Genomic DNA, 16,991 nt, shown 5'->3' on the forward strand with positions numbered 1-16,991 from the left:
CATTGGTTCCCCTATGGCAAGGCCAAGAGCTATACTGACTTAAAAACATCTCAAACAAATTTTTTTGCACTCTTTGATTCTCAGAACCCCTGTTCATCAAATTCTTAAAATAATATCTACTGTGTGCTTTGTCAGAGTGAGGGATTCGATGGAAGAATGTTTATAAAGTACCCATCGCTAGGGTTAGAATATGGTAACCTCTAGTGAAAAGTCATTTGTTCTCAGCATATTTAAAGGAGCACTTTAAAGTATAAAATAGGTAGCATGGGGTAGTCCTTTGACATAGTGAGTAAGATGCTGATTTAGATGTCCACATTCCCATAGTGGAGTGCCTGAGTTCAAGTTCTATTGCTGGCTCCTGGTTCCAACTTCCTATTAATGTGGACCCTGGGAGGCAGCAGGTAATGCCTCAGGTAGTTGGGCCCCTGCTACTCACATTAGAGACCTAGACTGAGTTCCTGGCTTCTGGCTTTGGCCCTGCCAACCTTGCCTGTTGCAGGCATTTGAAGAGTAAACAAGCAAATGAGAAATCGCTGCCTCTCTCTGTCTCTGTCCCCCCATCTCTCTGCCTCTCAAATAAATAAATAAATAGGTAGAATGCAATCACTTAATTTTTATGCACTAACCCAAGTGATGATTGTTACATTATTTTAAAAAAATTACTTTTATTATGAAAATTTTTAAATAAACAGAAAAGTGGAAAGATTGGCATAATAACACAAATACCCCTTCCATAAAACTAATGAATGTCAATATGTTACCTTCTTTGTCTAGCTATTTTTATTGCTGAATTATTTTTTTTTATTTATTTATTTTTTGACAGGCAGAATGGACAGTGAGAGAGAGAGAGACAGAGAGAAAGGTCTTCCTTTGCCGTTGGTTCACCCTCCAATGGCCGCCGCGGCCGGCACGCCGCGGCCAGCGCACCGCGCTGATCCGATGGCAGGAGCCAGGAGCCAGGTGCTTTTCCTGGTCTCCCATGGGGTGCAGGGCCCAAGCACCTGGGCCATCCTCCACTGCACTCCCTGGCCACAGCAGAGAGCTGGCCTGGAAGAGGGGCAACCGGGACAGAATCCGGCGCCCCGACCGGGACTAGAACCCGGTGTGCCGGCGCCGCTAGGCGGAGGATTAGCCTAGTGAGCCGCGGCGCCGGCCATTGCTGAATTATTTTTTAAGTTTTATTTTATTGATTTGAAAGGCAGAGTTACAAAAAGAGAAGAAGCAGAGAGAGAGAGAGAGAGATCTTCCACCTACTGGTTCACTCCCCCAATGGCTCCAGTGGCCAGTGCTTGGCAGACCAAAACCAGGAGCTTCATCCAGGTCTCCCACATGGGTACAGGGCCTCAAGCACTTGGGCCATCTTCTGCTGCTTTCCTAGGTGCATTAGTAGGGATCTGGATTGGAAGTGGAGCAGCCAGGACTTGAATCGGCACCCATATGGGATGCTGGTGTTTCAGGCAGTGACTTAACCTGCTATACCATACTGCCGGCCCCATTGCTAAAATTTTGTAAAAGTAAATTGCAACTATGGCATTTTATCCCATAACAGATCAGTTTGTGGCCTAGTGCTGTGGCATAGTGGGTAAAGCTGCTGGCTGCAGTGCTGGCATTCCATATGGGTGCCAGTTCAAGTCCCGGCTGCTCTACTTCCCATCCAGCTCTCTGCTATGGCCTGGGATAGCAGTAGAAGGTGGTCCAAGTGCTTGAGCCTCTTCGCATGGGAGACCAGGAAGAAGCTCCTGGCTCCTGGCTTCGGATCAGCCCATCTCCGGTCGTTGCAAGATGGAAGACCTCTCTCTCTCTGTCTCTCTCTCTCTCTCTCTCTCTCTCTCTGCCTCTCTGTAACTCTGCCTTTCAAAATAAATAAATTAATCTTTTAAAAAAAGAAAAGCTCTAAAAAATAAACTAGTATAATATAGACCTGTGACCTAAAAAATGTATCTTTTACTAAAAGAAGAATATTTGCATATATAGCTACAATACCATCACATCTAATAAAAATAATGATTACTTAATATTTGATTCCAGTCCATATTCAAATCACAGTATTCACATTGTGTTTAAATCTTTAGTGAGGTGTTTCATGAGATCTTGAGTTATAGTCCCTTTCATGGGTCTAAAACCTTTTACCCTTCAATTCACCATGCAATTAATGATTTCCTCCTTCATGGAAAAAAAGATACTAGTAAAATGAACCTGTCATGTAGTTCCCAGAAGATAAATTAGACACATTGCAAGGAGAAAAAAAGTAACACTTGCAGAATTCCTCAGATGTCTGTCTCTTGTAATTATGGTTATTTGCCTTTAACCATGTACTAGAGAAAGTCTGGCATTGCACTATCTCAAACAATATAGTAAAGTTCTGATTGAGTATCACCATTTCCTATAATTGTTCCCCAAAAGGGCTCTACTTGTGCTGAGAGTTTACCTGTGACTTGGAGGAGCCCCTCTGTGTGTCATGATCCTCAGATGAATGGAATGTGCTCTAAGGGCAGGGCAGGAGCCATCCTTACTTGCTCGGGTATCTGTAGTAATCTCACTTTGCCCAGAAGCTTGAAAAGCAGTGAGGGTAATGTGTGGGTGGTGTTTAGCTTTGTCTTGGTTGGAAGATCAAGCAGTAGCTGATTCTTAGTGACTTGATACCACCTGTCAATGCTTACTTTATCTTATTTTCAAGGTTTTTTTTTAAATCAAGGTATAATTTATATATAGTTAAATAGACAGAATTTAAGAATACAGTTGAGTTGATGTTGACAAATGTGTATATATTTTAAAGAATCAAAACTAAACATAGCCTCCAAAAAGGAACAATGCCTCATTAGTGCCAGGTTCTCCCAGTACAAGAGAATGGAGAAACATGGCTGAAGGAGAGTTAAGTGCAATGTTATATTTTCTTCCTTCAACTCCCAAATTTGCATTGCCTGGGAATCACTTACCAAAGAGGTTGGAGAACTTCAAAGATTGTGACTTTTCAATTGACGTGGAGCTTATTCTTTGTACTTTTCTTTGCCACTTTAGTTTTTTGTTTTTAATCTTTTTTCCTTTTTGCAGGCTTTGCACTTCTGGGAGGACATCCTTGTTTTCTTACTACACAAGATATTCATTTGGGTGTGAATGAAAGTCTCACAGACACCGCCCGGTAAGTAATCTTTTCTTCCCTGTATAGCTTATTTTAGAATATGGTGGATAGGAGCCAGCACTGTGGCTTAGCAAGTAAAGCCGCTGCCTGTAGCACCAAGCATCCCATATGGGCACTAGTTCGCGTCCCAGCTTCTCCACTTCCAATCCAGCTCTCTGCTATGGCCTGGGAAAGCAGTAGAAGATGGCCCAAGTCCTTGGGCCCTGCACCTGCATGGGAGACGTGGAAGAAGCTCCTGGCTCCTGGCTCAGATCCACCCAGCTCTGCCCATTGCAGCCAATTGGATAGTGAACCAGCAGATGGAAGATCTCTCTCTCTCTCTCTCTCTCTCTCTGCAAATACATCTTTAAAAAAATAATATCATAGATAAATTTTCAAAAGAAAATACTCATCTATTTCTCTTTAAATAATTGTTTTCCCTATCCGATTCCTGTGTCAATTCTGTGTTTTCCCTCTTTCCCTGATATTCTGAATGACTCTTCCTTATCCTCTGGCCACTTTCCATTGGTTAAGATATTTTTTCTTATCAATTTTTAAAAATTTTAATTTATTTGTTTGAGAGGCAGACAGAGTTCCTACCTGCTGGTCTATTCCCCAAATGTCTGCAACAGCCAGGTCTGGGGCCAAAGTCAGAAGCCAGGAACACAATGCAGGTCTCCCACCTGGGTGGCAGAATCCCAACTGTTTGAGCCATCACCATCATATCCCACAGTCTGTACTAGCAGGAACATGGAGTCAACAACCAGAGCCAGGAATCAAACCCAGGTACTCTGTTGTAGGATGTGAGGATTGTAACCACTAGGCTAAATACCTGTTCCTCTTAGCGACTTTTTAAAAGAGCCTCTGGGACTGGCACTGTGGTGTAGCGGGTAAAGCCACCGCCTGTAGTGCTGGCATACTATATGGGTGCTGGTTCAAGTCCCAGCTGCTCCACTTCCAACCCAACTTTCTGCTAAGGCCTGGGAAAGCAGTAGAAGATGGCCCAAGTCCTTTGGCCCCTGAACCCACATGGGAGACCCAGAAGAAGCTCCTGACTTCGCACCAGCTCAGCTCTGGCTGTTGCGGCCATCTGGGGAGTGAACCAGTGGATAGAAGATCTTTCTCTCTCTCTCTCTCTCTTGTTCTCACTCTCGCTCTCTCCCGCTCTCTCCGCCTCTGCCTCTCTGTAACTCTGTCTTTCAAATAAATCTTAAAAAAAATGAAAGAGGCTTTTTAAAAATTAATTTGCATGCATTTCATAAATACAACTTTAGGAACATAGTAATTCTTCCCACCATACCCGCCCTCCCACTCACATTCCCACCCCTCTTCCTCCTCCCTCTCCTATTCCCAATCTTATTTTTTATGAAGATCTATTTTCTTTTCTTTTTTTAAAAAAATATTTTATTTATTTATGTGAGAGGTGGAGTTACAGACAGTGAGAGGGAGAGACAGAGAGAAAGGTTTTCCATCCATTGGTTCACTCCCCAGATGGCTGCAACAGCCAGAGCAGAGGGGAGCTGAGCTGATCTGAAGTCAGGATCCAGGAGCATCTTCCGGGTCTCTCACATGGGTTCAGGGACCCAAGTGCCATCTTCCACTGCTTTCCCAGGCCACAGCAGAGAGCTGGATCAGAAGAAGAGCAGCCAGGACTAGAACTGGCTCCCATATAGGATGCCGGTGCTGCAGGCGGAGGATTAGCCTACTGTGCCACAGCGCCAGGCACACTAAGATCTATTTTCAATAACACAGAAAATTAGCTCTATTCTAGATAAAGAGTTCAACACTTTGTATCAGAAAGAAAAAGAAAAAAAGAAAAAAAACTGTTCTTCAACAGTGCAGATAAAGGCTGTTCAGTCATTGCATCTCAGAGTTAATTTTGCTTCTAAAAGAGGCTTCTGATAATAAAATTTCAGATTCCACGAAACCTAGAAATCATCAAGCATGACTCTTAAATTTAACAGTTAAGGCAATAGAGGTCTGGAGAAACACACAGGTTCAATGATGCCCAACTGGTTAGTACCAGAGTAGATAACAATATCAGTGGCTGACATTTACTGAGCATTTTTGTGTGTCAAGCATTGTTCTAATTCAACAACCCAAACAGATTGCCATAAAATTGGTTAAACAACTTAATTAGTAACATATTAGCTGCCATCCAACAGAATCTTGAATTTCATTGCCTTAATGTAGTGCACATGTTCCTGATTGGTAAGAACGAGAAATTATTAAGTTATGTGGTCAGTTAGAGACTCTGGCTAAGAACGGCTCTTCCGTCTTTAACACGTGGCCTCCAAGACCAGAGTGGATGTCAATATGCAGCCAGGACCTCGACAAAAGAGAGCGTGGAGAAGGCATACTTGTTTCAAAGCCACCTTAGCAGGGAAGCGGGGCAGTCACTTCCATTCACATTGCATTGGCAAGGACTGGTAGGTCACCCTCACACAGATGAAAGGAGATGTGGGGAAAGCTCTTGCCTACTGTATTACAGTGAAAGAGTGAAACAGGCCTTCTAACTCCCTGTGCGACACTCTCACCACTCTAGCGTGCCTGGCTAAGAAATCCAGAGCAAATGTCTTTTGTTAAATGTTTTTCCCTCAGTGGAGAGAACTAATGATTATTTTTTCTGAAAATGATATGCCACAAAGTAACCCCTAGCAGATACTGTCTGTTTTTCATGGCAACTATCCGAGTACATACGAAAGAATTCACCTCATTTGACTTGCTGAAGAGATTTCAAATAACTCATCTTTAAACTGTTCAGTGGTTATTTCAGAAGCGACAGTGATAATATTAAGAAGAACTGTGGTTATCTTTTGGAAGCTAGTGACAAAAAATAAATGAATATAAATGAGTTTTTCTTTCAAATGCACTGCCACTGACTGGGGTTATATTTGCCTAATAATTCTACTTCTACAAATAATTCTACTACTTTATTCAAAAAGCAGATATTGCAAGCAGGTTAAGGGATGAAACTGGAAGCCAGAGACACATCCAGGAAAGACCTTTCAGTGGGGATTTTTCATATAGGACCAGTGCATGATGGTGAATGAGTCAAATGTTAACTAGTGTTTAGAAAAGGGTCCAGTTGGAGGAGCAACTGAGAATCTAAGAAAAAGTTAAGTAGTACAGATTGGCAGACTGAAAGAGGCTTAGACCCAGAAGTCAGGACCCCAAAAGCAAGGGAAAAATAGCCAAGCATGGATTGAAAGCAGAGGATAAGTATAGCATGCTCTTTTCTGTGCTTGCACTCCACAGTTCTCACAGAAATTCTTCATTAGACGAATTCTATATAGATCTCATGCTCAGAAATTGCAAAACAATTGGGACCTTTTGAGTACATGTAATTATTTCCATTGCTACATGAATATATGGATCTGAAAATTAAATCATTTCATTTATCCAAAAACTAAATGAAAATAATAGCTACTCCTTAAAGGGGGTCTCCTATGGACTCTTCTTGTGCCAAATCTTCAAAAATCTTGCAAAATGAGGATTATTGACCTAGTTGTATAGATGAGAAGACCATGTCTTTGAGAGGAAGCAGAAGTTAGAAACTGAGTAAGTCAAAGTTTAAATCACACTGTCTTTTTTAAAAGGTCCTGCTGTTTTGATTAACCCCTAATGCTTCTTTTATTCGGCCCAGGAGAGAGGCAGTGAAAGAAGTTGTGGAAAGTATTGGTTTGTGTTTCAGAAGGTCTCCAAGATGATTGACTAGGAGGACTGTGAGGACTCAGCATCTAGTCACAGGCATGGCTTCAATTTGTTACAATGGAAGTAAACTAAGCACAGTCAACAAAGGTAAAAGCACAGGTGGCGAGGTCCAGGAGCAGCCAGGTGCAAGCTTCCAGAAGTCCTTACCTAGTGATGTCATACAAGACATGTTTGATTCCCTTGGTAATGAATTTTGGTAACACCTATGAAGTGTTGTCAGCAAATTAGTTTGTTAGAGGTTCAGTGCCCATGGTCTTTATTGGGACTGGTCACATTGGCACTCCCTGCCTGGCATGTACCCAAATTCCTGACTCTGAAAAGGAAAGCAAATGTTTACCTTAAACCATATTATTTGTAAAAATAAAATAAATAAACTAAAATGATGCGGTCAGCCCCTGTTTTCAATACTAGGAATAGAAGAAGCACTCCCCAAATTGAACTTCCTAGATGACATCCAAGAGCCAATCATGCACGCAGACATTTCAAAGTATAGCAACCGGGCTTGCTGTTTTAGCTCTCTTCTGCATGGCTTGGAAATCAGGAATCTGGAGACCTAATACCAGCTCTGCCAGTTACCTACCCTGTAACCTTCATAGGGGAAAATATTTCTGGATCTTAGTTTCCTTTTCTAGGAAATGAAGGAGTTCTGACCCTTAAGGTCCACTTTATATCCTCAAATTCATGCAGATGTATCAGATATAAAGTGGTAGTCCTTACAGAGTTGTGTCCCAGTACAAACTATGTGTGGGCAGAAGCAGAATAATTTGAATCAGAGTAAAGATGGGAAGTAGAGAGGTTAATTCCAGGGATTCTAAAACATACTTTTGGAATTATATTGGGGAACTTGTTAAGATGCAGAATTCTGAGCCCCACACTCAGATATTTTAGCTCTGCAGATTAAGGTTCACATAGTGTCTGGGAATCTGCATTTTAACAAATTTCCCAAATGAATATTACACAAGAGTGACTGGACCATACTTTGAGAGAGCCTGAGTTAGGAGTTGGTGTAGAAGACCTGGGCTGTTGTGCTATGTATCTAGGCTAAGGCAATAGCAAAGGGATGGTAAAGATGCCTAATAAGTGATTTATGTGGTTTCATGATAGCTGATTGTCAAGGGTGAATAGATAGTGGAGGTAAAAAAATATATATATATATATTTGAGAGTAACAAATCTGGACTCATTATATATTCTACAAATCTGGAAATATATATAATATATAAAACTATGTAATAAGTTCTATTTATTAAATATATATCATATATTCAGGAAAGTGAAATGAGTTTATGCTTTGAGAAGAAGGTGGTAGATTAGGTATTAGATATATTGCATGAAAGGCTGAACCATTGGTGATAAGGAGCTTGGGTGAAGCTGAAAGCTGTAGAAATATAAGTATAAGCTCAATAGTTTAGAAGACAAGCTCTATGGTCTTGTGGGAGAATTGCAGAAGGCAAGTGCAATTCAAGAGGGGCAGGAGGAAATCCTCAGGATACCAGGAGAGGAGGAAGTTCTACAGTTCTTGACAGTTCTACACTGTCAGAAGCAGCGGCAGGGCTGGAAGATATGGGGTGTCAGAAAAAGGGCTGGAGTAGCTACCGTGGAAATCTGCCTTTCTTCTATGTACCCCATTACTGCTTAATCTGCCAAAATATCTGACAAACAAGATATGTTAAGACTCAGAAATTCGATAAGCTTAAATTGAAGAAGACAAGAGAAATCCACTGCCTTCCACAGAACAGGTGAACATGAGAAGCAAGGAAGTGAATCTCAATGACATCTTCCCTGCTGAAATGCACCATACAATCCTTAGCAGTTACCGCTTTTACTTTTTGGAGAAGTTTAACTCTTTAAGGTGCAAAACGGATTGGATGATGTTTAAAGTGCTGACCCTTTCAAATCAGAATAGTTTACACCTGACACTGACGATGTTGCTTCTCCATCTGCTGCTTTAGGGCATGGGTAGGATAAATAGTTCCTGCACATTGGTGAAAAAACCCGAGGGAGGATTCAGTGAATGCAGCAACAGAAAGAGAGAATTAAAAAAGCGAAACTGGATCAGTCTCCTGGAAGCTGTTAAATGCAGTTTCCAACATGTCATTTATTTGTTCAGATAATTTAATTGTTTATTCAAAAATAAGTATTGAATGCCTAGTTTTGCTTCCAGACATTGTTTTAGCACTGAGAAAAAAATCTTTGATCCAATAAACAAGATCCTTGTTGGAATGGAAATACATTCTAAAGCAAGGATGCTTTTACTAAACAAATATACAAGACATGAATAGAAGAGCAGGTTGAAATAAGAGCTATGATGAAGCTAATGCTGGATGATCTGTCAGTGGAGTTGGGGGGGCACCTTAGATTGGAGGTCATAGAAGGCCTCTAGGAGGAGGTGACAGTTGACAACTCAATGAAGAGACAGAGCCAGGCAAGCAAAGCTATGGGGAGAGCATCACAGATGGACAGAACTGCTGGTGAGAAAACCTAAGTCAGCAACAAGCTGGATATATTCAGAAACAGGGGGGAAACTTAGAAATGTCCGAAAGTCTGCAAATAGACATTTTAAATATGCATTTTTTTCTAAAACAAAAAAGTGTACCCTTCTGGGATGATCATCAGGATCACCCACCAAAGAAAAAAAAATCAGATCAGAGTATAAAAAACCTAAATGTACATTCAAAATAAAATGTATTGTACAGCAGATCTCTAGAACTTATTTATTCATGTTGCACAACTGCTATTTTATACAGTTTCCACCTTATCCACAAGGGATTTATTCCATGACCCCCAGTGGATACCTGATCCTCCGATAGTACTGAATCCTACATATACTGTGTTTTGTGCTACATTTACGTGTCTATAACAAAATAAAGAACTTTTGTCTTTTCACTCAAAGGAAGCACTTTTTGGATTCTCTTTGGCATATTCAATTGGTGAAAAATTGCTGCTCTTATGCATTATTAGCGAGAATGTAAAATGGTGCAACTGCTATGAAATACAGTATGGAGGTGCCTCAAAAATTTAGAGGAGACTGGGCATGTAGTCTAGGGGTTAAGATACCCACATCCCACATGGGGTCATTATTTAGTAAAATGCAAACTACTTAAACATCTGCACTGGTATAGAGCAACAGTCCACGTGATAACCAAGACAGCTACTAAGTGACTAATGGGTGGGTAGCCCATACACTGTGGATATGCTGAATGAAGGGATGCCCTGGGCAGAGTGGGATGGTGCAAGATTTCATTATACTACTCAGAACAACATGCAATTTAACATTTATGGATTCATTTCTGAATTTTCTGTTTGATTTTTTCCTGAGTGCAGTTGACTGTGGGTAACAAGCTGCAGAAAGTAAAGCTGCAGATAAAAAGAAGACTTCTGTACACATGGAACAGAAAATCTAATTTCCCCCCTCCTCCCCATCCTCGGAAACTACCATTCCACTCTCTGCTTCTATGAGTTTGGTTATTTTAGATTTTACATATGAGTGAAATTATGCGGTATTTATACTTCTGTGACTGGCTTGTTTCACTTAGCATAATATCCTGCAGGTTTACCTAGGTTTTTAAATATGGCAATATCCTCTTTTTTAAGAGTAGATGATATTCCATTGCATGTATACACCACATTTTCTCTATGCATTCATCTGCTGATGGACATTTAGGTTGTTTCCACAGCTTGCATATTGTGAATAATGCTACAAAGAACATGAAAATTAAAATATCTCTTTGAGATCCTGATTTCAATTTTTAAAATTTATTTTATTTATTTGAAAGACAGAGTTACAGAGAGAGAGACAGAGACAGAGAGAGAGAGGTCTTCCATCCGCTGGTTCACTCCCCAGATGAGTGCAATGGCCAGAGCTGCACTGACCCAAAGCCAGGAGCCAGGAGCTTCTTCCAGGTCTCCCATATGGGTGCAGGGGCCCAAGGACTTGGTGCATCTTCTACTGCTTTCCCAGGCCACAGCAGAGAGCTGGATCAGAAGAGGAGCAGCCGGGACTAGAACCGGTGCCCATATGGGATGCTGGCACTCAGGCCAGGGCTTTAACCCACTGCACCACAGCGCCGGCCCCCTGATCTCAATTTTTTTAGTTATGTAACCAAAAGTGAGATTGACAAATCCTATGGTAATTCTATGTTTAATTTAAAGAATTTATTTATTTACTTATTTGTTTGATAGAGGGGAAAAGGGAGGAGAGAGAGAGAGACAGAGAGACCAGTAGAGAACTCTCATCCACTGATTCATTTCTCAAATCCTTACAGTAGCTTGGGCTGGGCCAGGGCTGGAAAGAAGCCAGAGACAGGAGCTGGGAACTCAATATAGGTCTCCCATGAAGATGGCAGGAATGCAATTATTTGAACCATCATGGCAGTCTCCCAGGGTCTGCATTAGCAGGAAGCTAGAGTTGGGAGCCAGCGCCAGGAATCGAACCCAAGTACTCTGATGTGGGATGTAGGCATCTTAACCACTAGGCTAAGTGCCTACTTTCCTATATTTAACTTCTTGAGAGACTGTAATACTGTTTTTTTGGCAGCTACACCATTTTATATTCATACCGGTGATGTACAAGGGTTAGAGTTTCTCTACATCTTTGCCAACACTGCTTACCTTTTTTTCAATGCTAGTCATCTAAAAGGATGTACGAGGTGTGAGGTGATATCTCATTGTAGTTTTGATATGCATTTCTCTAATTAGTGACCTTGAGCCCTTTTCATACACCTTTTGTCATGTGTGTATCTTTTTTTTTTTTTTACAAAAACTGTCTATGTGAGTCCTTTGCCTTTTTGCTATTGCGTTGTCGGAGTTCCTTGTGTATTTTTCTTTTAAATAACTATTGCATAAGTCATGAAAATCACTTCTTTTTTAGAGATTTATTTATTTATTTGAAAAGCAGAGTTACAGAGAGGCAGAGACAGAGAGAGAGACAGAGAGAGAGAGAGAGAGGTTTTCCATCCACTGTTTCACTCCCCAGGTGGCTGCAATGGCCAGAGCTGGGCCAGGAGCCTGGAGCTTCTTCCAGGTCTCCCACATGTGTGCAGGGGCCCAAGTACTTGGGCCATCCTCTGTTGCTCTCCCAGGTACATTAACAGGGTGCTGGATTGGAAGTGGAGCAGCTAAGACTCGAACCAGCATCCATATCGTATGTTGGCACTGCTGACAGAGGCTTTACCTGCTATGCCACAGCACTAGCCCCTCCTTATATATTTTTATATTAACTCCTTATTAAATATATGGTTGGCAAACATTTTCTCCTCTTCTATAGGTTGCTTATTCACTTTGCTGATTCTTTTGCTGTGCAGAATCTCTTTAGATCTCATGTTAAATATGCTAAACAAAAAATTTAAAAATCATATATTTAGAGTACAGCAAGATTTAAAAACAATTCATAAAAAAGAAATATCTCAAGGAATATTTCACAATTAAAGAGATTAAAATGGAATTTACTCCTTTTCTCTTTGATTATAATAATAAAACCAGTTCACTATACAAAATATTGTAATATTCTAGCTAAACCTGAGTTGAATACGGTGTAATCTCAATATTAGTGAAAGGGAGCACTGAGATGGAGCTGTCCACTGATATTTTGGAGGAGCTGATGAGTTGGGAGTCCCCAACACCACTCTCAAGTTCAATGACTCAGTAGGAAGACTCATAGGACTCAATATACAGCTGTACTGATTACTAAGATTTATTACAATGAAAGAATACAAAGCAGGGAGTGAAGTCTGGGGGAAGCCAGAAACAAGTTTCCAAGATTCCTCTCCCAGTGCAGTCACACAAGAAGCACTTAATTCCCTTAGCAAACCAGTTCCTGAGGGCTTGTCATGTAAGCACTCTGTCTAGCCTGAACCAAGTTGCAAACTCTCAGAAGGTAAGTGGGTATTCAGCATAAACCATAGGGTATATGAAAATGATTTAGGCACAGTGAGCCACCCTTATTAATTCTGGGAATAGTTGAAACCCTCCCAAAGTCCACTTTCCCAGACCCCAGTCAACTTTGGAAACAGGCCTCCAAAAGATAGCCATCTCAGGGCTGCTGGGCTAACTCATTTCTACACAACAGAGCTCTCATTGCTCCTCTGTATTTTGCTAACTTTCCTTTCTGTTTTATACTCTAACTGGTCAGGGAATGTACCATATACTCATGGGATGATAGCCTTAAGATTTGACTTGTTTCCTCAACACAATGTGGATAGTTGGAGACAAGGCTCTCACTGGATGGAACAAACCACGTTGCTCACTTCCTTTTAAATCTCTCTCAACAAATCAATTCTATTCATTAATATATCATAAAATAAAAACATACACATACACATTCAGTTAAACTCTCTTCATATTTTAAAGCATTTTCAGATTCTATCAATTCCCTGGTGCTCTACTGGGGATAAAAGCTGGGTATTCTGTTTTTTCCTTTGCTCTGGGCTTGTCCTTTTAGATGTGACGTCTTAATATGACTCAGATCACTGATTTCTTTGGAAGTTTAAAATCAGATGGAACTTAACAACAGCAGTGGGACATTATCACTCTAGCTTTAAGGCTTTCTGTTTCTTCCATAATGATAGCTGTTCATGCCTAATGTTCTGAGTGCACTATTGAAAGGTGCATAATAGCTTCACAGTCATTTTCACTTTAATACAGTCCTTGGTAATGTGGTTTTAGGAACCATGTGTATGAAAAGCTCCATATAAGACCAAATAATGTAATGTTGTTCTACTCTAATTACTGTCCCTATAGATGCAATTTACTTATGGTACTGAGTGCTAAAGTGTGTTCTGCTAATGTAAAACTAGTAGGAAAGAAAATCAGCATAAACCACTGTGTTAGTTTCCTCCAAATTGGGGGCTTAAAACAGCAGAACTTTATTCTCTCAAAGTTTCAAAGGCCAGATGTCCAAAATCAATGCATTGGTAGGACCATGATTCTCTTTCTTGTGACTCCCAGCATTTCTTGGCATTCCTGGGCTTACAGCAGCATCACTCTAAACTCTGCCTCCTTCTTCACCTGGGCTACTTCTCTGTGTGTCTCTGTATGTCCTCTGTTCTTCTCACAAGGACACCGTTCATAGGATTTAGGTCCTACCCTATTCCAGTATGACTTCATCTTAATTAGTTATATAAACAAAGACCCCACTTCCAAATAAGGTCACATTCTGAGTCTCTAGCTGGGCATGAGTTTGGGGCAGGTGAAGGGGAGAGGACACCATTCAATGATTTACAACCATAGGAACACTTGCTCCTGAGGCAACACGGAAGGATTTCCAAATATTGTAGTTTTGATTCCTTGTATAATGAAAGTTATAGAAGAATTTATAGAAGAGACACAGTCCTCAAGAGAAGGCATTGTGATATTGAAAGGAATGTTTTTAAAAACTGTAATACTATTATTAAGTTACTTATACCAATGATATGAAGAGCAAAAAGGTAAAATTTCTTGTTTTTAAATATTTCTACCTGATGGGAAATATGTACCTAATTAGGTACTAATAAATTGGAACAGAGAGCACCAAGATACCAACAGTTATATATACTTGGGTAAATGATGATGAACACTGGTCTCTCACAGTAGGAACTATAATATATTCTTAGGGGCGTGTTTCATAAGGCATAGAGCAGGCATTGTGAAGCAAGGGTCAGGTTTGAGTTCAACTCATAGCTCTACCATATACTGGTCTTTGTGGTTTGGTCCAATTGCTTTTCGGTCTCAGGTTGCTGAGTTGCAAAATGGACAAACTAATTCTTATCTCAATGAGTTTTATGATGACAAATGAGATCATGTTTGTTAAGGATAGGCACATGGAGGCATGTAGAAGAAATGCAAGTAACGAGGCCTGTGGCATAGTGGGTAAAGCCGCTGCCTGCAGTGCCAGCATCCTATATGGGTGCTGGTTCAAGTCCCGGTTGCTCCACTTCCAATCCAGCTCTCTGCTATGGCCTGGGAAAGCAGTAGAGGATGACCCAACTCCTTGGGCCCCTGTACCCACGTGGGAGACCTGGAAGAAGCTCTTGGCTCCTGGCTTCAGATCAGCCCAGCTCCAGCCATTATGGCCATTTGTAGAGTAGACCAGAGGATGGAGGATCTCTCTCTCTCTCTCTCTCTCTCTCTCTCTCTGCTTCTGCCTCTGCCTTTCAGATAAAAAAAATCATAAAAAAAGAGAAAGAAATTCAAGTAATGTCAGTTGAATCAAGCTGCAGTCTATTTCAACCTTAGGATAAGAATTGACTCAATTCTGGCCATTTCTGTGATTTTTTAGACAGCTTACACAGACCCAGCAATGAACTTCCTGTAACACATTTTGAGGTGGACATTCTGAATGCTATCATGCTCTACTGATTTTTCTCTGAGGTCTTCAAACTTGGGTTCTCACATCTAATCCAAAACAACCTGGCTATTACAGAACCCTTCATAAATAAATGAAATTTCATTCAACATCTGTGGCTTCTTCCAAAACCAGCCCATTTGATAAAATCCCACCTAGATTTGCTAACAATACTATAATACTACCTTGTTTCTTCATTGTTCTGCTAGTAATACAACTAAAATTATAACCCAGACAGAGAGGCCAGATGATTGGAATATCCTGCTTCCTGGAAGGAGACTCATTCAGACAGTTCCCTTGACCCCTTTGATCAATTCATGTTGAGGAAAGAACTTGTGTCTCTTCTAGGGCCTTTGTCTACTTTTATTACAAAAAGTAGAAAATACTCATTTTAAAGATGATTTATAGGATTCTTGATGTTGTCACCAAAAATTCTTCCTACTATTTTTCAGTGAGCAACTTAACTAATAAGAGTTGCTATTGGTAACAAATTGGAGTTTAGAGTACACAGTCTGATTCAAGGCAGGATGGGGTCAAAAGGGAGAATGAATAGAAGAACCCTGTGAGAATACAGCTGTTATTTGCCATTGCTTTTTGTGAAACGCTCACCATGTTCCAATATTTTGGGGGCAACTCAACCCCTTCTAGGATGTCAAGATTACTGTGTGATTGTCCAACTCATTAACATACATATTTCCTCTTGAGATGTGGCCCAATACAATACTTGTACTTTTTTAGTGTCTATTCACCTAAAAATAAAGACTCTGCAGCAGGCCTTCCTGGAGCCATAGGGGATTTTGTTTATTGTATTTTTTATTTTGTTTTGCTTTGGTTTGATGTGGCCTTCAAGTTGTTTTAGTTAATTACTGAAAAACATTCTATCTTATGCCAAAGGGGAAAATATCAAGGAATAACAGAAAATTTAGATTAGAAAGGATTTATTTAGCTCAACCATCCTTTTCATGCCTCCTCCATACCACACCTTCAGAATAGTTACTGAGCTCTGCATAAAAATATCTTCACTGACTAAGCTATCTTGTTCCATTTTTATGTAGTCTGACTGTTCTGACCAAGAACTTATGCAATCTGAGAATTCTCTTTTAAATTGAATTGAAATTGGTCTTTCTGTGACATAATGTTCTGCTTTTTAGTGTCTTTATAAACTCATCAATTTTAATATATTTGAAGATTTCAGATTATTATAGTCATTATTCTTATTGATTCTAAAATTGTCCCATATTTGGCCAATGTGATCTGTGTTCAGGTTGGGTCATTTTGACCTAACTCCTTTATTCTTTGATAATCCTCCTTGTTCATAGGTATGGCAAGATGTTCCAGGCTCATATTGTATATTTCTTTACTAAGGACGAGAATTAGCCATTGCTCTAAGGAGCCCCAGTTCATTTTCAATTGCTTTCGGGATCATGTTTGGAAAAATTTCTTTTTGAATAATAATTTGCTTTCTCTGACTACTATAGTAATACTACTTTTGATAGAAAGTATTGAGATAAAATTATTAATAAATCCACTGATATCATCATCCAGAAATAATTATGTTAATATTTTATCTCCTGAACTGTGTTTCCATTTGAAATGCCTTGTCATAACTCTCCTTTTAGTAAATAGGAAAAGAGATGATGGGTGAAAATAAACCACACTATAAGCATTTAGGCAAAATAAATTATGTAAATATTTTAACTTGTTAATTGTTTTTGAAAAATCCTAATGTTAGCTATTAAACATCCAGTACAAACTGGTATGTATGGGAAATTTTAAATGTGGGTAATGTGGGTTTTGCAAAAGATGTTTTGCTGCCATTGTTGGCAGTTGCCTGAGATTG

General features: G+C 40.1%; 1 protein-coding gene across 2 annotated transcripts in view; it reads left to right on the forward strand.

Annotated features, from left to right (window-relative positions):
• Positions 1-16,991, forward strand: part of OTC (ornithine transcarbamylase) — a 96,952-nt gene that overhangs the window by 56,101 nt on the left and 23,860 nt on the right. For both annotated transcript variants that reach the window (XM_070066550.2, XM_002719837.6), the window contains exon 4: positions 3,052-3,139. In XM_070066550.2, coding sequence (XP_069922651.1) covers positions 3,052-3,139 — 88 coding nt within the window. The remainder of the gene's footprint in view (positions 1-3,051; positions 3,140-16,991) is intronic.

This window comes from Oryctolagus cuniculus, chromosome X (assembly GCF_051225735.1).
Source record: "Oryctolagus cuniculus isolate XC-2025 breed Fujian yellow rabbit chromosome X, ASM5122573v1, whole genome shotgun sequence".
Classification (NCBI taxonomy): Eukaryota; Metazoa; Chordata; class Mammalia; order Lagomorpha; family Leporidae; genus Oryctolagus; species Oryctolagus cuniculus.